General features: G+C 39.8%; 1 protein-coding gene across 2 annotated transcripts in view; it reads right to left on the bottom strand.

The window, feature by feature from the left end:
- CSTPP1 (centriolar satellite-associated tubulin polyglutamylase complex regulator 1) overlaps positions 1-16,509 on the bottom strand; it is a 73,280-nt gene that overhangs the window by 31,123 nt on the left and 25,648 nt on the right. For both annotated transcript variants that reach the window (XM_071744922.1, XM_071744923.1), the window contains one exon: positions 15,840-15,970. In XM_071744922.1, coding sequence (XP_071601023.1) covers positions 15,840-15,970 — 131 coding nt within the window. The remainder of the gene's footprint in view (positions 1-15,839; positions 15,971-16,509) is intronic.

The raw sequence follows: 16,509 nt of genomic DNA, 5'->3' as shown, positions 1-16,509 counted from the left end.
TTCAAAATACAGAAAATCCACCCACACTTGGATGATGTGCCAGCACGAGGCATATTTTGCCTTTGCTGTCAGTTTCTATCACTATTTAGAAGATTTGCTATCCAGCTTTATGAACAGGAAACAGCATTACAACAAACCACTCCAACTGGAGATGAAAGACCTACTTCTGGATCTTCACAGCTTCAACATCTGTTTTTCCACTTCAGAATAAAATAAGGATGAAGAGAAATCAATCTATATATATTATATATCTATATTAGCTATAAAATAATAACCCTTTTAGAAACTTCACAGCATTGTCTAAACACTGAAATTTTCATATTATGTGACTATTTCCTACTTCAAACTGAAATTTTCTCTTCAGGCTTGTTGGTAAGTCATGCAAAGAATGTATCAAGGCTGCATGGAATCTGTTACTAAATTTCATACAAAAGTTACAATATGAAGAAAAATTACCTGCTAAATAATTTGTTTGGTAGATGGAACAGGTTGGCAGCTAGTATTAATTCTTCCAGTTGTGTAAGATCTTGTTTATCTCAAAAACTCAAGGAAAAACCATTGAAAAACATGACAGTAAAACAGCATTATTTTTGTATGGCCAGGCACTGTAAATGTTAGGAAACTAAGATTAGCAACATGCAGAAAACAATCCACTTTGAGTCTTAAAATCATAATTTCTGGTATTATGCAAACAGGATTCTTAAGCATTACAATACTAGAGCATTTTTCCTAGTTTTTAAATAATATTATTCTTGCATGCTTCGTACAAATTTAATTGTCAGAGTGGTGCCAAACATCTTTACTGACAGATTTTTGTATTACACTTTATTTTGGTGGAATGTCACATATTTTACTTTATGAAACACATGCTGCCTACCCAAGACAAAATTCAGATAATGGGAGAGATTAAGTTCTCTGCCAAAATACTGACAATCTTTTAACTATCTTTCTGATATATTTCAACTAGAAGATTCAAGTAAAACTCATTTAGTATTAGCATAGATATCTTTCATAGACTCCTAAGCAATATAAAAATAAATAATACAGTGTAAAAAAGACCCTACTGACAGCAATGAATAACAGTGAAGCCAGGAGTTTGTAGAAAACTGGAAAAAGAAACAAAATTTCATAGGTTAAAAAAAAAAAAAAGAGGAGACAAGGAGACCAAGATAATGATATGCATATCAGGAAAAAACTCAAGTAATGATAATCCTCTTGACATTTTGCTCCATGGGGGGGAAATGAAGTAGTGTTCAGAAATTGAGTGTGCTGTATCTAAAATAACATGTACCATCCTTCTTTTTCTGCATAATCCAAAATGTTTTCCATTTCAGTGATGATTTGGGAAGATGGGAGTAGTGGAGTGGTACTTGACATATTAAAAAATTAAAAGCAGATGTTAATAATCTCTGTCAGAATTTTGAAGAGGGCTGGTTCACAAACTCTCAGCACTACTGAGAATTGATTTCCTAGGTCTGAAATACCTGGGAAATTTTATAGGACCAGAAAAATCTGAAGTCCTTAAAGATTATAAGATCAGAGGCTTACTTTGACTGAAGTGGCTACCCAAAAAGGTAGAGAATGGCTTCAAAATAGGGCCTAAAACTGCTGCCAATGGTTGAGATGCCCTGGGCAGCTTGGTAATAATCCCAAACAGGAAATATTGGACTTCATCAATTAATTACTAATAGTTATCACCCACCATAAAAATTATCTTGGTGAATTAAGTTATCTTTTCAAATGGGAACACAAGCTAGATGTAAAAAAGCAACAAATAAAAGGCTTTGAGAGACACTTCAGATAAACACTGAACAGTGATGTGATTAAAAACTTGAATGATTCAAAACAACCAAACATCTTATGAGGGTAACAGTTACATCCCAAAATGAGGATGAGGAATTATTACTTAGAATGTGTATTTCTCCCAACATCCCCAAGAATAAATCAATTTCTCAATTTTAATTAATTTTTCGATTAATGACCTAGAAAAGAACAAGAATTAATGATAATTGTAAACCATAAAAAATTAAGAAATATTAAAAATTAAAAAGGAATTAATAGCAATGTGGAAAAACCTTATTGACATAGCTGGCTCAGCCATAGTTCATCGTAAACTCATCAAAGAAACTCTGTGCCTAGAATCAAAGAGTGCAGAGTTTCATCTGGGTAAGCAATTTCTATGACATGGAGAGGAAGGTGACCACAAATGCTCAGAATAATGTAATCAGGAGAATAATTTGGTCCTCACCTGAATAAACACTGCCACATCAAGTGGGTGGGCTGAGTTACCAGCATTTAGCCAGTCTGGAATATCAGCAACTGGGAAATGATGGTGAGAATTGAAAAGGAGTAAGAACCACTGCAAGAAGCATCCCATGCTTGCAAAACATGGCTCACAAAGTGAGGCTCAAGGTGATCATGGAAAACAAGGGTAAGAAACTGACTTCAACACATGAGTCAAATATTTAAAAGAATATAATTTAAGGAACTGAAAAAAGAACAATTTTTCTAAGGCGAAGATAATCGCGCTCTTAAATACTGCCAGAAGCTGAGGCTGCAGAAGCATGTTTAGGGTTCTGATTTCACCTAGGCCTAGAAGTAATGACACTTCTCTGGTCAAAATCAAGTAAGTCTTAGTAAATTCTGACTTCTGGGAAAAAAAAATAAATAATAAAAAACCCAGAAGTTATCAAATAAACAACCATCCTTCTCTGTCAGGACCTGTTCCTCACCTGATCCTTCCATCACCACAAGCAGGCTTCACCTCCTGTTTCCTCAGGAGCAGTGTGGGATGTGCCCAAGGACCACCCTACTGTATGAGCAGAAACCCTACACGTGGGCCAGCCTTCCAGGCACTGTGCTTGAAGCATGAGCAGGCACCCCAGGAAGGTGTTTGAAAGAAGGCTGTTTCTTGCAGTTCTTCCCATGAAAACTCCATGGGGTCTGGGCTGCAGGCCAGCCTAATTGCTCTGGCAGCACCAACAGCTGACTGCTTCCTCCTGCTATTTTTCCCAGGGGCCCTTCAGCCCCTTCAGGTTCACATGACTTAATCAAACCTGAATGCCCTTCTGGAAGATATGCAAATTATTTTTCAGTGGGACAAAAGTGTTTTGGCTCAATCCTGGTGTTACTAAGTGAAGTTTAATGATGTGCTATACAGGTCAGACTACAAGGCCTAATGGTACTTTCTGGCTATAAACTTCAGAAGTGTATTACCCTCTAAAGGAGGTTTTAAAACAAAAGTATAAGTAGTGTTAGCATTATGCCTAATAAGACTGCCCAGAGCATCAGTATGACTTGTACATTAGGACCACACTTGCCAGCACTGCTATTTTGGCAGTGCTGGGTGGCCTGAGCTTAACCAGAGCTGCAGAGCACTGCACCCTGCATCCCACCTCTCTGTCCTCTGACCTCTCACTGGTGCTCTGCAGGGAGCAAGACTGGCAGAAAACTAACCCAACCAGTAGAAGGACTGGGTAGTTTTCTGCCAGCTTAGCGTGCTGAGACAGATCAGCACGAGACCAGACAAGTGCAGGAGGTGCCACAGAAGGATGTGAGAAGGAAGTATCAGCAATCAGATCAGCTTATGCTGACAGGGTGCTGCAGCTGTAATTAAGGCATTAGTAAAGTCTCTGATAAATTCAATTCAGAGAAGACAACAGCTTCAGTTTCCAATTTATCTTAGGCATGATCAGAACGGGTCACTTTTTCCTAACTCTGACCACAAGAAGCTGTATCACTAGGCTTTCCTTCTCTTAAATACTGAGCTGAAGCTTTTTCCACAGCAAAGTAGGATAAACCAACTATGAATGTTTCACAGCCACATGAAGCATGGTTGTCTGATTTCAAATCCATTTTAAAACTGCCTGTGAAGAAAGACAACTTATGTTGCTTTCAAGGTAGTGAAAGTTCAGTCTCAGGTTTCAACTTGCAGTATTCCACCTTGCCATGGGCAACCCATTCACACTGTGTGGTGAAGCAGAGTCTGGAATATTCCCTTTATTTATAAAGGTACAACATGGGATCACCAAATGCACTGCAGGTGACAGTGCTTAAATCAACATGGGACAGCTCCAGAGGACACACACATCTGCTTTCTTGGTTCTCTCTCACTTAAGAGCAACTCAAAAAACCTGAGGCCACTAAATAATGCCAAGATAAAGACAGCATCAGCTGTGCTACTTACAATAGACTCATGGGCTAAGGTGATAAGCATTTCACTGGATGCAGGGATCACTTCTATCTAAACAATAATGTTATCTCTACCTTACCCAGCCAGCTGCATGACCCTGTATACATCACTGGAATTAATACTATTGCAGAACTGCACCTGATTTGTTGTTTATTTACAACAGCTCTTCTCACACACTAATGAGTGACACCAGCTCTTCAGAGGGAGAATCTGCTTTTCTTGCCAATGCCCCCTTGGCAAACTCTGCCTTGAAAGAGAAGATTTCATGGAGGGACTGAAGCCAAAGAGAGGGAATGCAAGGGAGGATACTGTGATATGAGAAGAATTCCTCCAGTTTTACAGGGAGAAGACCCAGCTGCCAGTTACTCAGATGTTTCAGCTCACATGCAGATACAAAACTGTTCCATCAACAAAACCTACACACTGCCAGAACAGGTGCTCCCCTAAGCTCTAACCTGTTTACATACTTATAATTGAAGATTCCTGCATTAAGAAATAATGCTATAGATTATGCTTCCTCCCACTCCCTAAAACAAGGAAAACATCACTATAATACCTTCATCTCCACATAGAAGTTTACACATAGGCTTTGTCATTACAGGAAGCTGTGACTCAGGTAAAACATGCTTGGGTTGGGAATTTGCTTTTCAACAAGCAAAAAACTTTAACTTCTTCATAATTCTGAAACTCCTTCAAAACCAATGAAGATGTTTGCCTCTATTTGTTGTTTTTCAAACTGCTGTCGACCCATAATGGTGCTTTTGGGCCTTTCCAAATCACTTGACAGTACTTGGAAGCAAGGGGATTGCATGTGGTAGCTTTATATATACCTGTTCAGTGTATCCAAAGCACAATAAAGCCTGTACACAATTGAATTGAAAAGCAATTAAACTCTCTTGATCTTCCAGTGGTTCCTAGATTTCCTTTGGCATTCAGACATGGAAATCACATGCTAAAACTGTAAAAGAAAAAAAGCCAAAGGATTTCTTGTTCTTGCATCAACAGGGGCATCACTAGCAGAGACAAAGAAGTCATCATCCTGAGCACTTGTAAGGCCACAGCTGGAGTACTGTGCCCAGTTTGGTCCCTGCTGTACAAAAAGGATGTGGACAGGCTGGAGAGGGTCCAGAGAAGAAGCACCAGGATGATTAGAGGTCTGGAGCACCTGTCATATGAGGAGAGGCTGAAAAAACAGGGCCTGTTCAGCCTTGAGAAGGCTGAGGGGAGCCCTTCTGCCAATGTTCAGGACTTCCAGGGCAGCTCCAAAGCAGCTGGAGACTCCCTGTGTCCAAGGAGTCCCATGGACAAGATGAGGGGCAATGGGCACAAGGTGCTCCTGGGGAGATTCCATTGGAACACAAGAGGGAAATTTTTCCCCATGAGGACAGTCAGACCTTGGAATGGTCTCCCAGGGGAAGGGCTGGATTCCCCCACTTGGGAAAGTTGGAAGTCTCAGCTCAACAAGGTGCTGGGACATCTCCTAGAAACAATAATAATAGAAGGGTTGGACCAGGGCATCCTGGAGGTCCCTTCCAACCTCACATCCTGGGATTCTATGATTCTTCTAGCAGAGAAAGCCAAATGAAATGATCAAGTTTTCAGTAGCTGCATGACTTCTTAAAAAAACCTGCTTAGTGACCATGCTTAATTGTCACATCTATTAAAGCTGGCAATGTTTACTTTCTGAGAAACAGAAAAGTAACATTTCAATAAATTTTTTTGCTTCCCCCTATTAGTTTTGTGAGATGTCTTAGCTGGGATTGACCATTGATTTGTTCCTCAACTCTTTTAGTTTAATAAGATTTAGTATGGTACTCACTTTGCTTTGATTAGAGGATGCTTTAGATACAGAAGCTGTGGAAGACTTATAAGGGGAGAAAAGAATTATGGAATCAAAAACTTTCCTAAAATGTTTATTCATGAGCATTACAGAATAGTGAGTGCCAAACTCAAATGAAAAAACACAGCATCACTAGAAAGATACATTTTGCTAAGGGCTTAATGGCTTAATCTGGGAAACAGAATACATTTGAAATGCAGAGTGGAAAGGTAATTTTTATGCTGTTTAACTTCAGGCACCAAACTTAGGTCCTCAATGACAAATCTGCTCTCCCTAAACTCCTGATATAATCAATACAGAGAAAGATGAGCAGATAGTGATTTATGGTCAGGATCCCACCAGAACTGTTTAAAACTTCCCTTTGGATCAGACCCTCCTTGTTGAATATCAAATAAGCCTATGAAAACAAGAGCTCTAGTTTGGGCATCAGACTCAGATACTCATAGGACAAGACATGATGGACACACACAAGGGACAAGCCCCAGAATGTGTTTTTAACCTTTGATTTTGTACACCAGTGCACAAACTCAGCTTCCCCACGCAGCCTCTTGAGAGCCAATGCCAAAAAAGTCACACTTGACAGGGTTTGAGATCCAAAGCTCAGCTTGTAAGCCTGTATTTCCAGGTAAACAGAAAGACATAACATAGGCAGATCAGGTTCTAGGCTTCTGCATTTCATTACCTAAAGAATTTGCCCTTCACAGAAGAGGTGTGTTTAGCAAATCTTTCATTAGACATGTGTGACTTGCCTAGCAGACTGGACTTCAGGGGAAAGAAGAGTACAGTAATTTCATCAGGTTGTCCCTTGAAGAACAACAAGCTTGAACAAGACTCTACTGGATAGTGCTTTGAAGCTATGGAAAAACAGCAAAAGCCTACAACCTCTATATAAAAGGGAAATATTCTGAATTTACAATGAGGGAAGATGAATAAAGAAGATACTCTAGCATATAAAGTAGTTTCTATTTTAAGCTCCTTCAAAAGGGATAACCTCTTGCCAATTTTATGTTAGCAGCTAGCTACCTTTATACATGGAAACTTTTTAATTGATGCAGTTACCAGCTAAATATCAGAATGCTTATGAGCCAAGGTCCTTTCAGGAAGTGTATACATTATTAATACAAACACATGAAATTACCTTCCCCTTCAAAAAAAGGGAAGAATTGTGAAAGTAATATTGAACATGTGGTTCTACAACAGAGATGATGAACATGATGATGTATGTGACTTCTGTCTTGCTCTAAAGACTTTTGACTGCTTCTGGGACTACACTTTAATGCAGGAAAACCTCAGAGAGGACAAGACTTGACAAGTGTCTCTGTGAGCACTAGAACTACCAAAGCTTTTATCCTCCAGATTTGTGGTTCTTGGCTAACTGACACTGAAGTCTAGGAAGGTGTGAACTTCTACAGAAGACTTCCTAAGCCTGAAGCATTTCTAAGGTTTCTGTCTTAATACCTGAAAAACCATTTCATGAAGCTTTCAGAAGTTTATAGCTCTGGCAAAAAGCAAGACCATGGTTCTGGTTTTCAGGAGAGCAGAATTCAGAGATCTGCTTGGAAGAATCCCATGGAATATGGCTCTAGAGAGAAAAAGAGGTCAAGGAGAACTCATTGACATTCAAATATCTCCTCCTCCAAGCTGAAGAAAGGTCCAGTGTGCCATGAGATTCATGCTTAGTAAAAGCATGGAATGCAAATCACATTGAGATCACGTAATGAAGGGAGATATCAGACTGTGCATTACCAGAATCACATCCCTGCAACAAATACAAAATGGATCAAGCTTAATTTATAAATACTATAAACTACATTTCATAACTCATTTTCAGATTACAGGTTTCCCATAGCACTACCTTATCCCCATTTCACAAAGTGGTAGTAGCATATCAAAGTACTAATCCTGCATGCAGATCATTTCTACTGATACTCATCTAAGATTCCTGAAAGACACCTGACAGCATCAAGGAGCAATCCTTTTAATCACATACACCACCTTTACTCATGATCACACTTAAACCACACTTTCAGGCATTTACTGAGGTAAGGGGACCTTAAAGATATGTAAGAACTTCTATACCCAAGCAGAGCTGTACAGTTCAGCTAAACTAACTCAACTTTGCATCTCCAGTCAAACATGGGCATGCTGAATGGCACCAAGGCCCCAAAATGAAGTGCAGAGCAGGGACTTTTCTGAGAGCTCAGGGGTTTGTAGGCAGCAATTAACTTGCCTAACCAGGTTTGCTGGAAGAGTTCAGTAACATAGCTACAGAAACAAGTACAGCTCAGGTCAGTCCTTTCAACACCACAGGGAAAAAATCAGTTCCTTAAAAGAAAGAAATGACATCCATACTTATTTACCAGAGCAACTGAATGTAAAGTTTTTCTGAGTATATCTAATAGGAGGAAGGGAAGAACAGGATGTGAGAGATTGTACTTGTCCATATTCACAATCAACAAACCAGCAAAAATCTTCTAGATACAGGTCAGGCCTGCTTGCACTTTATGAAAATCAATTGGGCAAACATAGGAGAGATATGAAGTGTATTTGCAGTGATGGAAACAATGATAAACAAGACCACCAGACAGAAAAGTTATAAGAGGCAACTGGGAAGATAAAGACACAAAGATGGCTCGTTCAGAGATTAAAAAAAAAAAAAAAAAAAAAAAAATTAAAAAAGGTGTTTCTTCACTGAAGACATCTCCTAGCACCTAGGCTACTTTGAAGAATTACTTGCATGTGTGTAAAGGAGGGTCCTTAATCTTCTGTACATACTGACCCCCAACATACATTTTCTCTTCATGGTGCTGCTCTTCCTCAGATGCATCTACACTGCTCAGGGTAGAGCAGCACAGAGATGTCAGTGTTTATTCCACAGCAATGAGCTACCTGGATGCACCAGAAGAGCATTCCCTACAGTTCAGCTGATGCTCTGAGCCAGATCAAGCAGTCTCAGGCTGCTGCCAAAGAAAAACAGCCCCACACCTTCCAGGTTCCAAATTAGTATCTTGAGATAGTGAAGATTTGTACCATATGGAAACACCAACCCCGAGCTCAGGTTTTCTATACAAACATTGCATTGTAATGCAGAGAGATCCAATTCAAGTCAACAGCAGGGGGAGAAGTATTTTTTGTGGTTCACTGAGATAAAGATAATCCTTTCCAAAGGTCAGGCACTTTCATGTCTCAAGGCAACTAAGTACCAACACTGGGTTAAAAGCAGACCTGGGCTTCACAGAGGCTCTTCCTTTCTTATCTCTTTGCAGAAAGTCACAGTATAAGGAATCAAGAGGAAATAAGGTTTTCCTCTCCTTTACCTCCCTCTCTCCCTTTCAGCATCTCTGCTGCTGAAAAGTAGAACAGAAACATCATAAGACATACTAGCTAATGAAGCTAATGCTTCATAAATCCTTCTTCATGCTCACCTGCACATGTGCTGATTATCTCTGAAGACACAAGGGAGAGGAGAGAGAGACAAAGTTCATTTTAAATAAGAAACATGGGGCATTCAGAATTTCAGAGTAGATCACTCAACTTAGAACAATTTTATCCCAGGGAACTTCCCCACAATTTGGAATACTAACTCTTCAGCACCAGATTGGAACTGAAAAAATTCTTAATTGAAAAAATCTATTTCAGTTGGTTTGAATAAGAATGCTGTCATAGGGATAGGAAACATGCCAAAAGACTGCAAAGCAAATGGTAATAATAATTACCAGTTGAATTTTGGATGATTGCCTAGCAGAATGCAACAATGATCACTGTATATAACCTCATTAAATGTTTCACTCAACCGGAACAAAAAAAGTGAAGAACAGATTAATTTAATTTGCCAATGACCCAAGCAGTGAAGAGCTGTCAAAAGACACAAAATAACCAGAAAAGCTTAGAAAACAAACAGAAAAGCTTACTGGTTTTCCAAAATAATGTTCATTTAAGAAGACATACACCTAAGACTATCCAGTGACAGGACAAGAGGTAACAGGCAAAAACTTGAACATGGGAAGTTCCATGAGGAGAAATGTCTTTACTTTAAGGGTGACAGAGCTGGGCAGGGGCTGCCCGGAGAGGTGGTGGAGTCTCTGTCTCTGTAGACATCCAAAACCCACCTGGATGCTGTTCTGTGTTCTGGCAGGGGGGTTGGACTAGGTGATCTCAAGAGGTCCTTTCCAACCCCTAACATTCTGTGCTCCTGTGTGATATGTGGTTGAAAAAAACATCTGGAAATTAAGATAAACTGGGGCATGTTCAGAGATGGAGTTGAAAAGAAACTGTGGTACAGAGGGGAGGGACAGGACACTATCAAGGACTTCCAGTGCACTGCAATTAATTTCACAAATTTCATTCAAAGCTGAAGACTATTACTGATCCCCGTGCTACTACAACTCCAAATGATTACTGCTGTGCATTTTAGATCTGGGTAAGGGAGGTGTTTTAACTTGCAATCTACCCCATCTCTAAAATGTAATCCTTCACTTATTTGTCCCCAGCTTCAGAAATCCTTAGTCCTGATTGACCAGAGTCAACAGTGGGGTTTGCAGGCAGAGCTAGGCTGACAAATCATAAATACTTAAGAGCTGTAACTGTAGAGCAAAGAAACTGCAAAGTGATTAGAGGATGGAGATCAATCATTCCAACCAAGGGTATTTCACTGCAGAATGTGCTCCCAGAGAACACTGTATTAAAATCCACAGCTTTAGGACATACTGAGACCTTACTGATTCATTCAACAACAAAATTATGGTATAAAGATCTAATTCGATTTAAGTAACAAAAAGGAAAGGGCAGAAGATTCTGGTATTTGCTCCAACCACTGCTATATTGTTCTACACATCTTACTAAAAGTTTCTTTAAGCTACAAATGGAAATAGTATAAAAGCTTAGAAAGGACAAAGTGAAAAAAGGGGGAGCAATTCAGTATAAGGAGTTACATGTGGAAGCATTAGATTGACACCAAAGAGGGGCTTTGGAACCTCAAGAAAGTAATCTTGTCAGCAAAATGCAGTAAAAAAAGCATCTTTCAAAAAAGACATGGGAGAAGAGTGGTCCTTCTAGCTCTTTTCAAGTTCCAGGTCACATGAATGATACAGATAGTGAATTTCTTTAATTTTTGTAAGGAATCCAGACTTCCCAAAGACCTCAAGAAGGATTAGTCAGAGAGGCAGACCACTCTTCTCACTGTGACAGAGACTTTGCTTGGTTATGGTAAACCTTCCTTCCTCAAACTCTGAAGGTGATTATATTCCCAGTTTCCAAAGTTAGGTGTTCAGAAGCAGAGAGGCAGGGATGTGAAAAAACAAGATAAGTTTATAAGGTTTGATTTCAGTATGAGCAGTAACAGCACTTTTTGTCTGAAGGGAAAGGACAGCCTGCAAAAACAATTCTCAATCAATACAGATCAATCTGCTTTCTGCAGCAGTTTTATGCTTCAGTGGTGTGTGCATCTAAGGAAAGTAACAATCATCCCTGAGCAGAAGGAAAAGACCCTGTATCTAGTATTGAACCATTCTAGGGCTATTTCTAAGGTATCAAACAGCAGCTATTTTTGCTGGAAGGAAACAAAAAGAAAAAAAAAGAAAAGAAAAAAAAAAAAAAAGAAAAAGGAAAAAAAAAGAAAAAAAAGGGGGGTGGAGGAGAAAGGAAGAAAGAAAATCTGTGAAAAGCACCAAAGAAAGCTGGGGGCTCTAGAAAAAAAAGTTCCAGTGGTCCTGACCAAGCTTTCTGTTTACTTCTCAATACACCAGGCCTGAAACAAGTTTCTCAGTGCAAAATTTCTCTAATTGGCTGGAAAGCATTTAAGGAAAAAGTCTTTTTAATTAAAAACAGACCCAAGAAGACATGAAAGCCATGGGGGTTGGGAGAGGCATATGTTGACCTTATGAAGCTTCACAGCAGAACTCCACAGGGGCTGTTTAAACTGAGAAAGCACAGTTTTAATTAAAGAGTCCTGAGGAACAGACAATTCAAAAGAGCAGGTCAGCTAGATTCCAAGAGGTCAACTTAAGCATAAGCAGAGGGAAAACAAGACTTCTGGTCATTTTGCCTTCTTCTGGGAGAACTTTGTTGCCAACAGAGCATTATGCTCTGTGCTTCGCTGTCCTCCAACCAGCCCTGTGGGTGTTGCATAGCATTGGTGTTTAAGGGAGGGAAGAAATTTTGTGAAGTCCACCCCAACTTTTTGACACTGGATCACATAATAAAAAATCAACTTTGAGGGATTTTTTTCCCCCAGTGTGGAAAATAGAACTATACATCTTGCTAAGCTTCTAAAACCAGTGGGAAATCCTGCAAAAAAAAAAAAAAAACCAAACAAAAAAAAAAAAAAAAAAAAAAAAAAAAAAAAAAAAAACCAAAACAAAAAAACCCCCAATCAACAGATCCAGCAGATCACCAAAGAGAAATCCTCCTTTTAAAAACAAACAAACAAAAAAATGTTTTAAAAACCAATCAAAATGCTTGTTCTTCACTTTTTGAAGTGTGCTATGTTACTATCATATTTAGTGAAGCTAATAATTTTTCCTTGCTATTTAGAGACAAAAGGAAAATAAAACCAGTTTCCAAACAAAAGGAGTTAGGAAGGGCACTGTAACTAGAACCCATCACATAACAGGACTAACACATACAAGCTGCTGCATTTCTCCATGTAGAGCTACTTTCCAGCAACTGAAAAGGATAAGAAATTAAGCAAACAAGTAATAACTACAGTAATTTTCCAAGAGAAACTGTAATGTTAGTGCACTTAGTGCATACATGGTTCTGGACATACACAGATTATTTAAGTACAGCTTCTGTTCAGATAAATTTCTTTATTGATTCTTTAAGAACTCCTGGCTACTTGCATCTGCTTGGGTGAACAAAGTGCAGATTCCAAGTCAAGGCATGGTTATTTCAAGAGTGACTGAAACAAAAATAAAATAATCTCCCTGCATCAAGGAAGAGCAACTAGCAGCCAGATGAAGCACTCAGTTCACCCATTTGAGAGGCATTGGCTGCTTCTCTGAAATCCCAATTAAACACTCAGAAGTGGAACAGTGTTTGTTGTGGGGTTTTGTTTTGTTTGGATTTTTTTTGAGTTTGTATAAGCCTGGAAATAGGATCTTACACATTTAACTTTATTCTCCCTTGCTTCCTACAGCATGGGTCCAAGCTTTGAGGCAAGTTGTCACTTACTGTGTTGACTTGCATCCCCACAGAGCTGGCATTTATGCAGTTTAACAGGGAACACCCTGATGTTCTAGTATATAAATATTGCTATAAAAATCAAGAAATTGGACTGAGTGGATGAAAATATTGAAGGCAAGCTCTCTAAAGTGATGCATTTCTGTTTCTAATTAATGCGAAAAGAAAATGTATAGAAATAACAGGTAAACATAGCATACTTGCTTAAATACTAAGAAGTATTTAAGCACAACCAGAGCACAGTAACATCCACCTCAGCTTCTGTTCCTGTGCTGCCTTCCCCTTCAAAGACCCTTAGTGAAGACATTTTCACCCAAAGCCTTTTCCATATCCATATAAAACTTCTAAGAGCAAAAGAAAAGGAAGATATTATGTAGCTAAAACTTCTCAGTCCTTCCCAACAAATTCAGACACTCCTGGCTGAGTTTGATGCCAGGTAGATGAAAACTTGAATTAACAGTGCACAAGTGGGTACTTCCCACCAGACAGCTTTTTTGAAACATTTGTCAACATTTTTGAAAACTTTTGTCAACAATGTTGACCACTGACAGCATGAGTCCTGGTGGATGACTTCTTCACTTCTTCACCCTCTAACTCTCCATGGAAATATGTTCTAGGAGCCTACAATTACATTTTTCTGACCTGAACTGAAATCAGCTATGTCCTCACTGCATGCTGGTTAGATCAGTACTGTACAATTTACCTGAAATCTTAAAAGTATTATCCCTGAACTAATATAAATTATTTACAATATGGCAGAGAAGTACCTACCACTGGGAACGTGTTACACATAGTGTAGTCAGTCACTTCAGTAGCTAATAAGAGATTTTCTAATGTTTAATTATGACTGCCTAACTTCCAAGGATCTGAAATAGCATGTGACAGAAAAGTCATTATTCATAATCTTGCAAACTCTGTTCATCATGAGAAGTGCTTAAAAGCTTATTGAGAAGGTGAGGTTTTATCTATATTTAAAGGAATTTTTCTAGTTTTCTCTGCACCAGAGAGTGAGGCTGAATAAACTGAAAGTAGAAGCTTGTAGTAAAAAACCCAAAAAACCCAAACACAAAATACACCACAAAAATTCCTATTTGTACAGCAACTTTCAATGTGTCTGCTTAAAATACTAAATTAAAAACTAAAACAAAACATAATTTCAGTTGCATGTAGCTACATGAGTTTGTTCTGAACTCTGGCCAGCTCTGTAATACCTAATATACCAACTTCAGAATAAGAATAGCAAGGCAAGATAGCACAGTGCTGAATAGTTATTTTGGCATAGGAGCTTTTTCCTTGTGGTAGGGTTGAGGAAGAGGTCACAGAGTTGTTAGTGGTCCCCCCCCTTCCACAGCCATCAGGATCCTGCAGGATCATCTGGGAGATGTGTCAGGACTGGGTCAGGCACAGATCAGGTGGCAGAGTTCACCACCCTACACAGCTCAACACATTTATAAACTCTGCTTCTGGGCTCTTAGTCAAAGCACAGCTGCCTAATAACCTCAGCACCTACTTCCCTCATGCTTCAAAACCTATGTTCTAACCATCTCCAGGTCTGCTATATTGTACATTTATTTTTTATCAATCCACCCCCATACACAGCCCCACAAATCTGATTATTGTTGCCTGACAAAGTCCTGCACCTGGGCTGGGGCAACCCCAAGCACAAATACAGGTTGGGTGGATTGAGAGCAGTCCTGAGGAGAAGGACTGGGAGTGCTGGTTGATGGGAAGCTCAACTTGAGCCAGCAGTGCTTGCTTGCAGCCCAGAAAACCAAACATCCTGGGCTGCATCAAAAGCAGCATGGCCAGCACCTCAGGGGAGGTAATTTTCCCACTCTACTCTGCTCTTTTGAGACTCCACCTGAAGCACCATATCCAGTCCTGGAGCTTCCAAAATAGGAAGGACATGGAGATATTGGAATGAGCTCAGAGGAGGGCCACTAAGACGATCAGAGGGCTGGAGCACCTCTCCTTCTCTCTGTGAAGAAAGGCTGAGAGAGTTTGGGGTTGTTCAGCCTGGAGAAGAGATGGCTCCAGGGGAGACCTTAGGGCAGCCTTCCAGTATCTGAAGGGGCTTCCTGAAAAGCTTGAGAGGGACTTTTCACAAGGATGTGTAGTGACAGGACAAGGGATAATGGCTTTAAACTGGAAGAGGGGAGATTTAGCTTAGACATTAGGAAGAAATTCTTTACTGGAGGGTGTTATAAGACAACGCAAGAGGTTCCCCAGGGATTCTTCCACAAGTTGTGGATACTTTCTCCCTGGCAGTGCTCAAGGCCAGGTTGGATGGAGCTTTGAGCAACCTGGTCTGGTGGGAGGTGTCCCTGCCCATGCAGGGGGTTGGAACTGGATGAGATTTAAGGTCCCTTCCAACCCAAACTGTTCTGTGACTCTGTGACATACCCCTCTGTAATAAAAGCAGAAAGAGTAATGAAAGTGTTGGTGTATTACTTTATGCTGTGAGCATTTTTAAACCCTTCTACAGGCAACTGTGGTGCTGCCTCCTTGTTAACAACATCAGAGTAGTAGAACCCAGCGTGAAGTGTCTGTTTGTACTGCATTAATAGCCCAGCTAATGATTTTTATGTCAAGGTAAGAGGGAGAGTAGAAAGCTGCTGTGATACTTGCCTCCATTTTTTCCCACTGTTCGGAAACACCTCCAGAAGGTCCGAAGGAAAGATGACCTGTTGTGAGGTGTAGCTTGAACAAAGCTGAACTCCCGGAACAAGATGTGTGTTCCTTGCCGGACGCTGTTAAAACTGGGGAGATAAAAGTCCAAACAAGAGAGCATTAGAAACCTCAGCTCCTGTGAATGTTCTCAAGCCAGCTGGAACAGTAAGCAAGAAAACCCCTGGCAGTTCCATTTTGGGAAATCGAGCCTCACAAGCTTATGCCCATCTGTTCCCTAGAGAGAAGACCATTTGCAAAAACCACACATTGGAACTTAATTATAGGAATTTGAGGCTTGTGAAAGCAGAACTCATTGTAAAGAATCCCAGCAAGGGGTGTTCAAGAGCCACTTTTTTTAAGCCAACCCACTGGAAAACGGCTGCCCGAGAGTAATTGTTATTTATCTGACCAGACAATGCCCTTTCTTTTAGCACCACTTGAACTTCACTGCTATTCCTATTACAGCTTTCCATAAAGCCACACAAACAAACAAAAAGAAATCTTAAAAATCCTCTTTAACAGAAGCCTTGAGATTTTATTTCTAGGTTAATGAAACTTGATTACTTTGGATGTATAAAATCTACTTCAGTTGTCATGAACAGCAGGTTGACACTTTGCTAAACAACAT

Source organism: Heliangelus exortis, chromosome 5 (assembly GCF_036169615.1).
Source record: "Heliangelus exortis chromosome 5, bHelExo1.hap1, whole genome shotgun sequence".
Classification (NCBI taxonomy): Eukaryota; Metazoa; Chordata; class Aves; order Apodiformes; family Trochilidae; genus Heliangelus; species Heliangelus exortis.
This window is presented reverse-complemented; position numbering and strand designations above follow the sequence as displayed.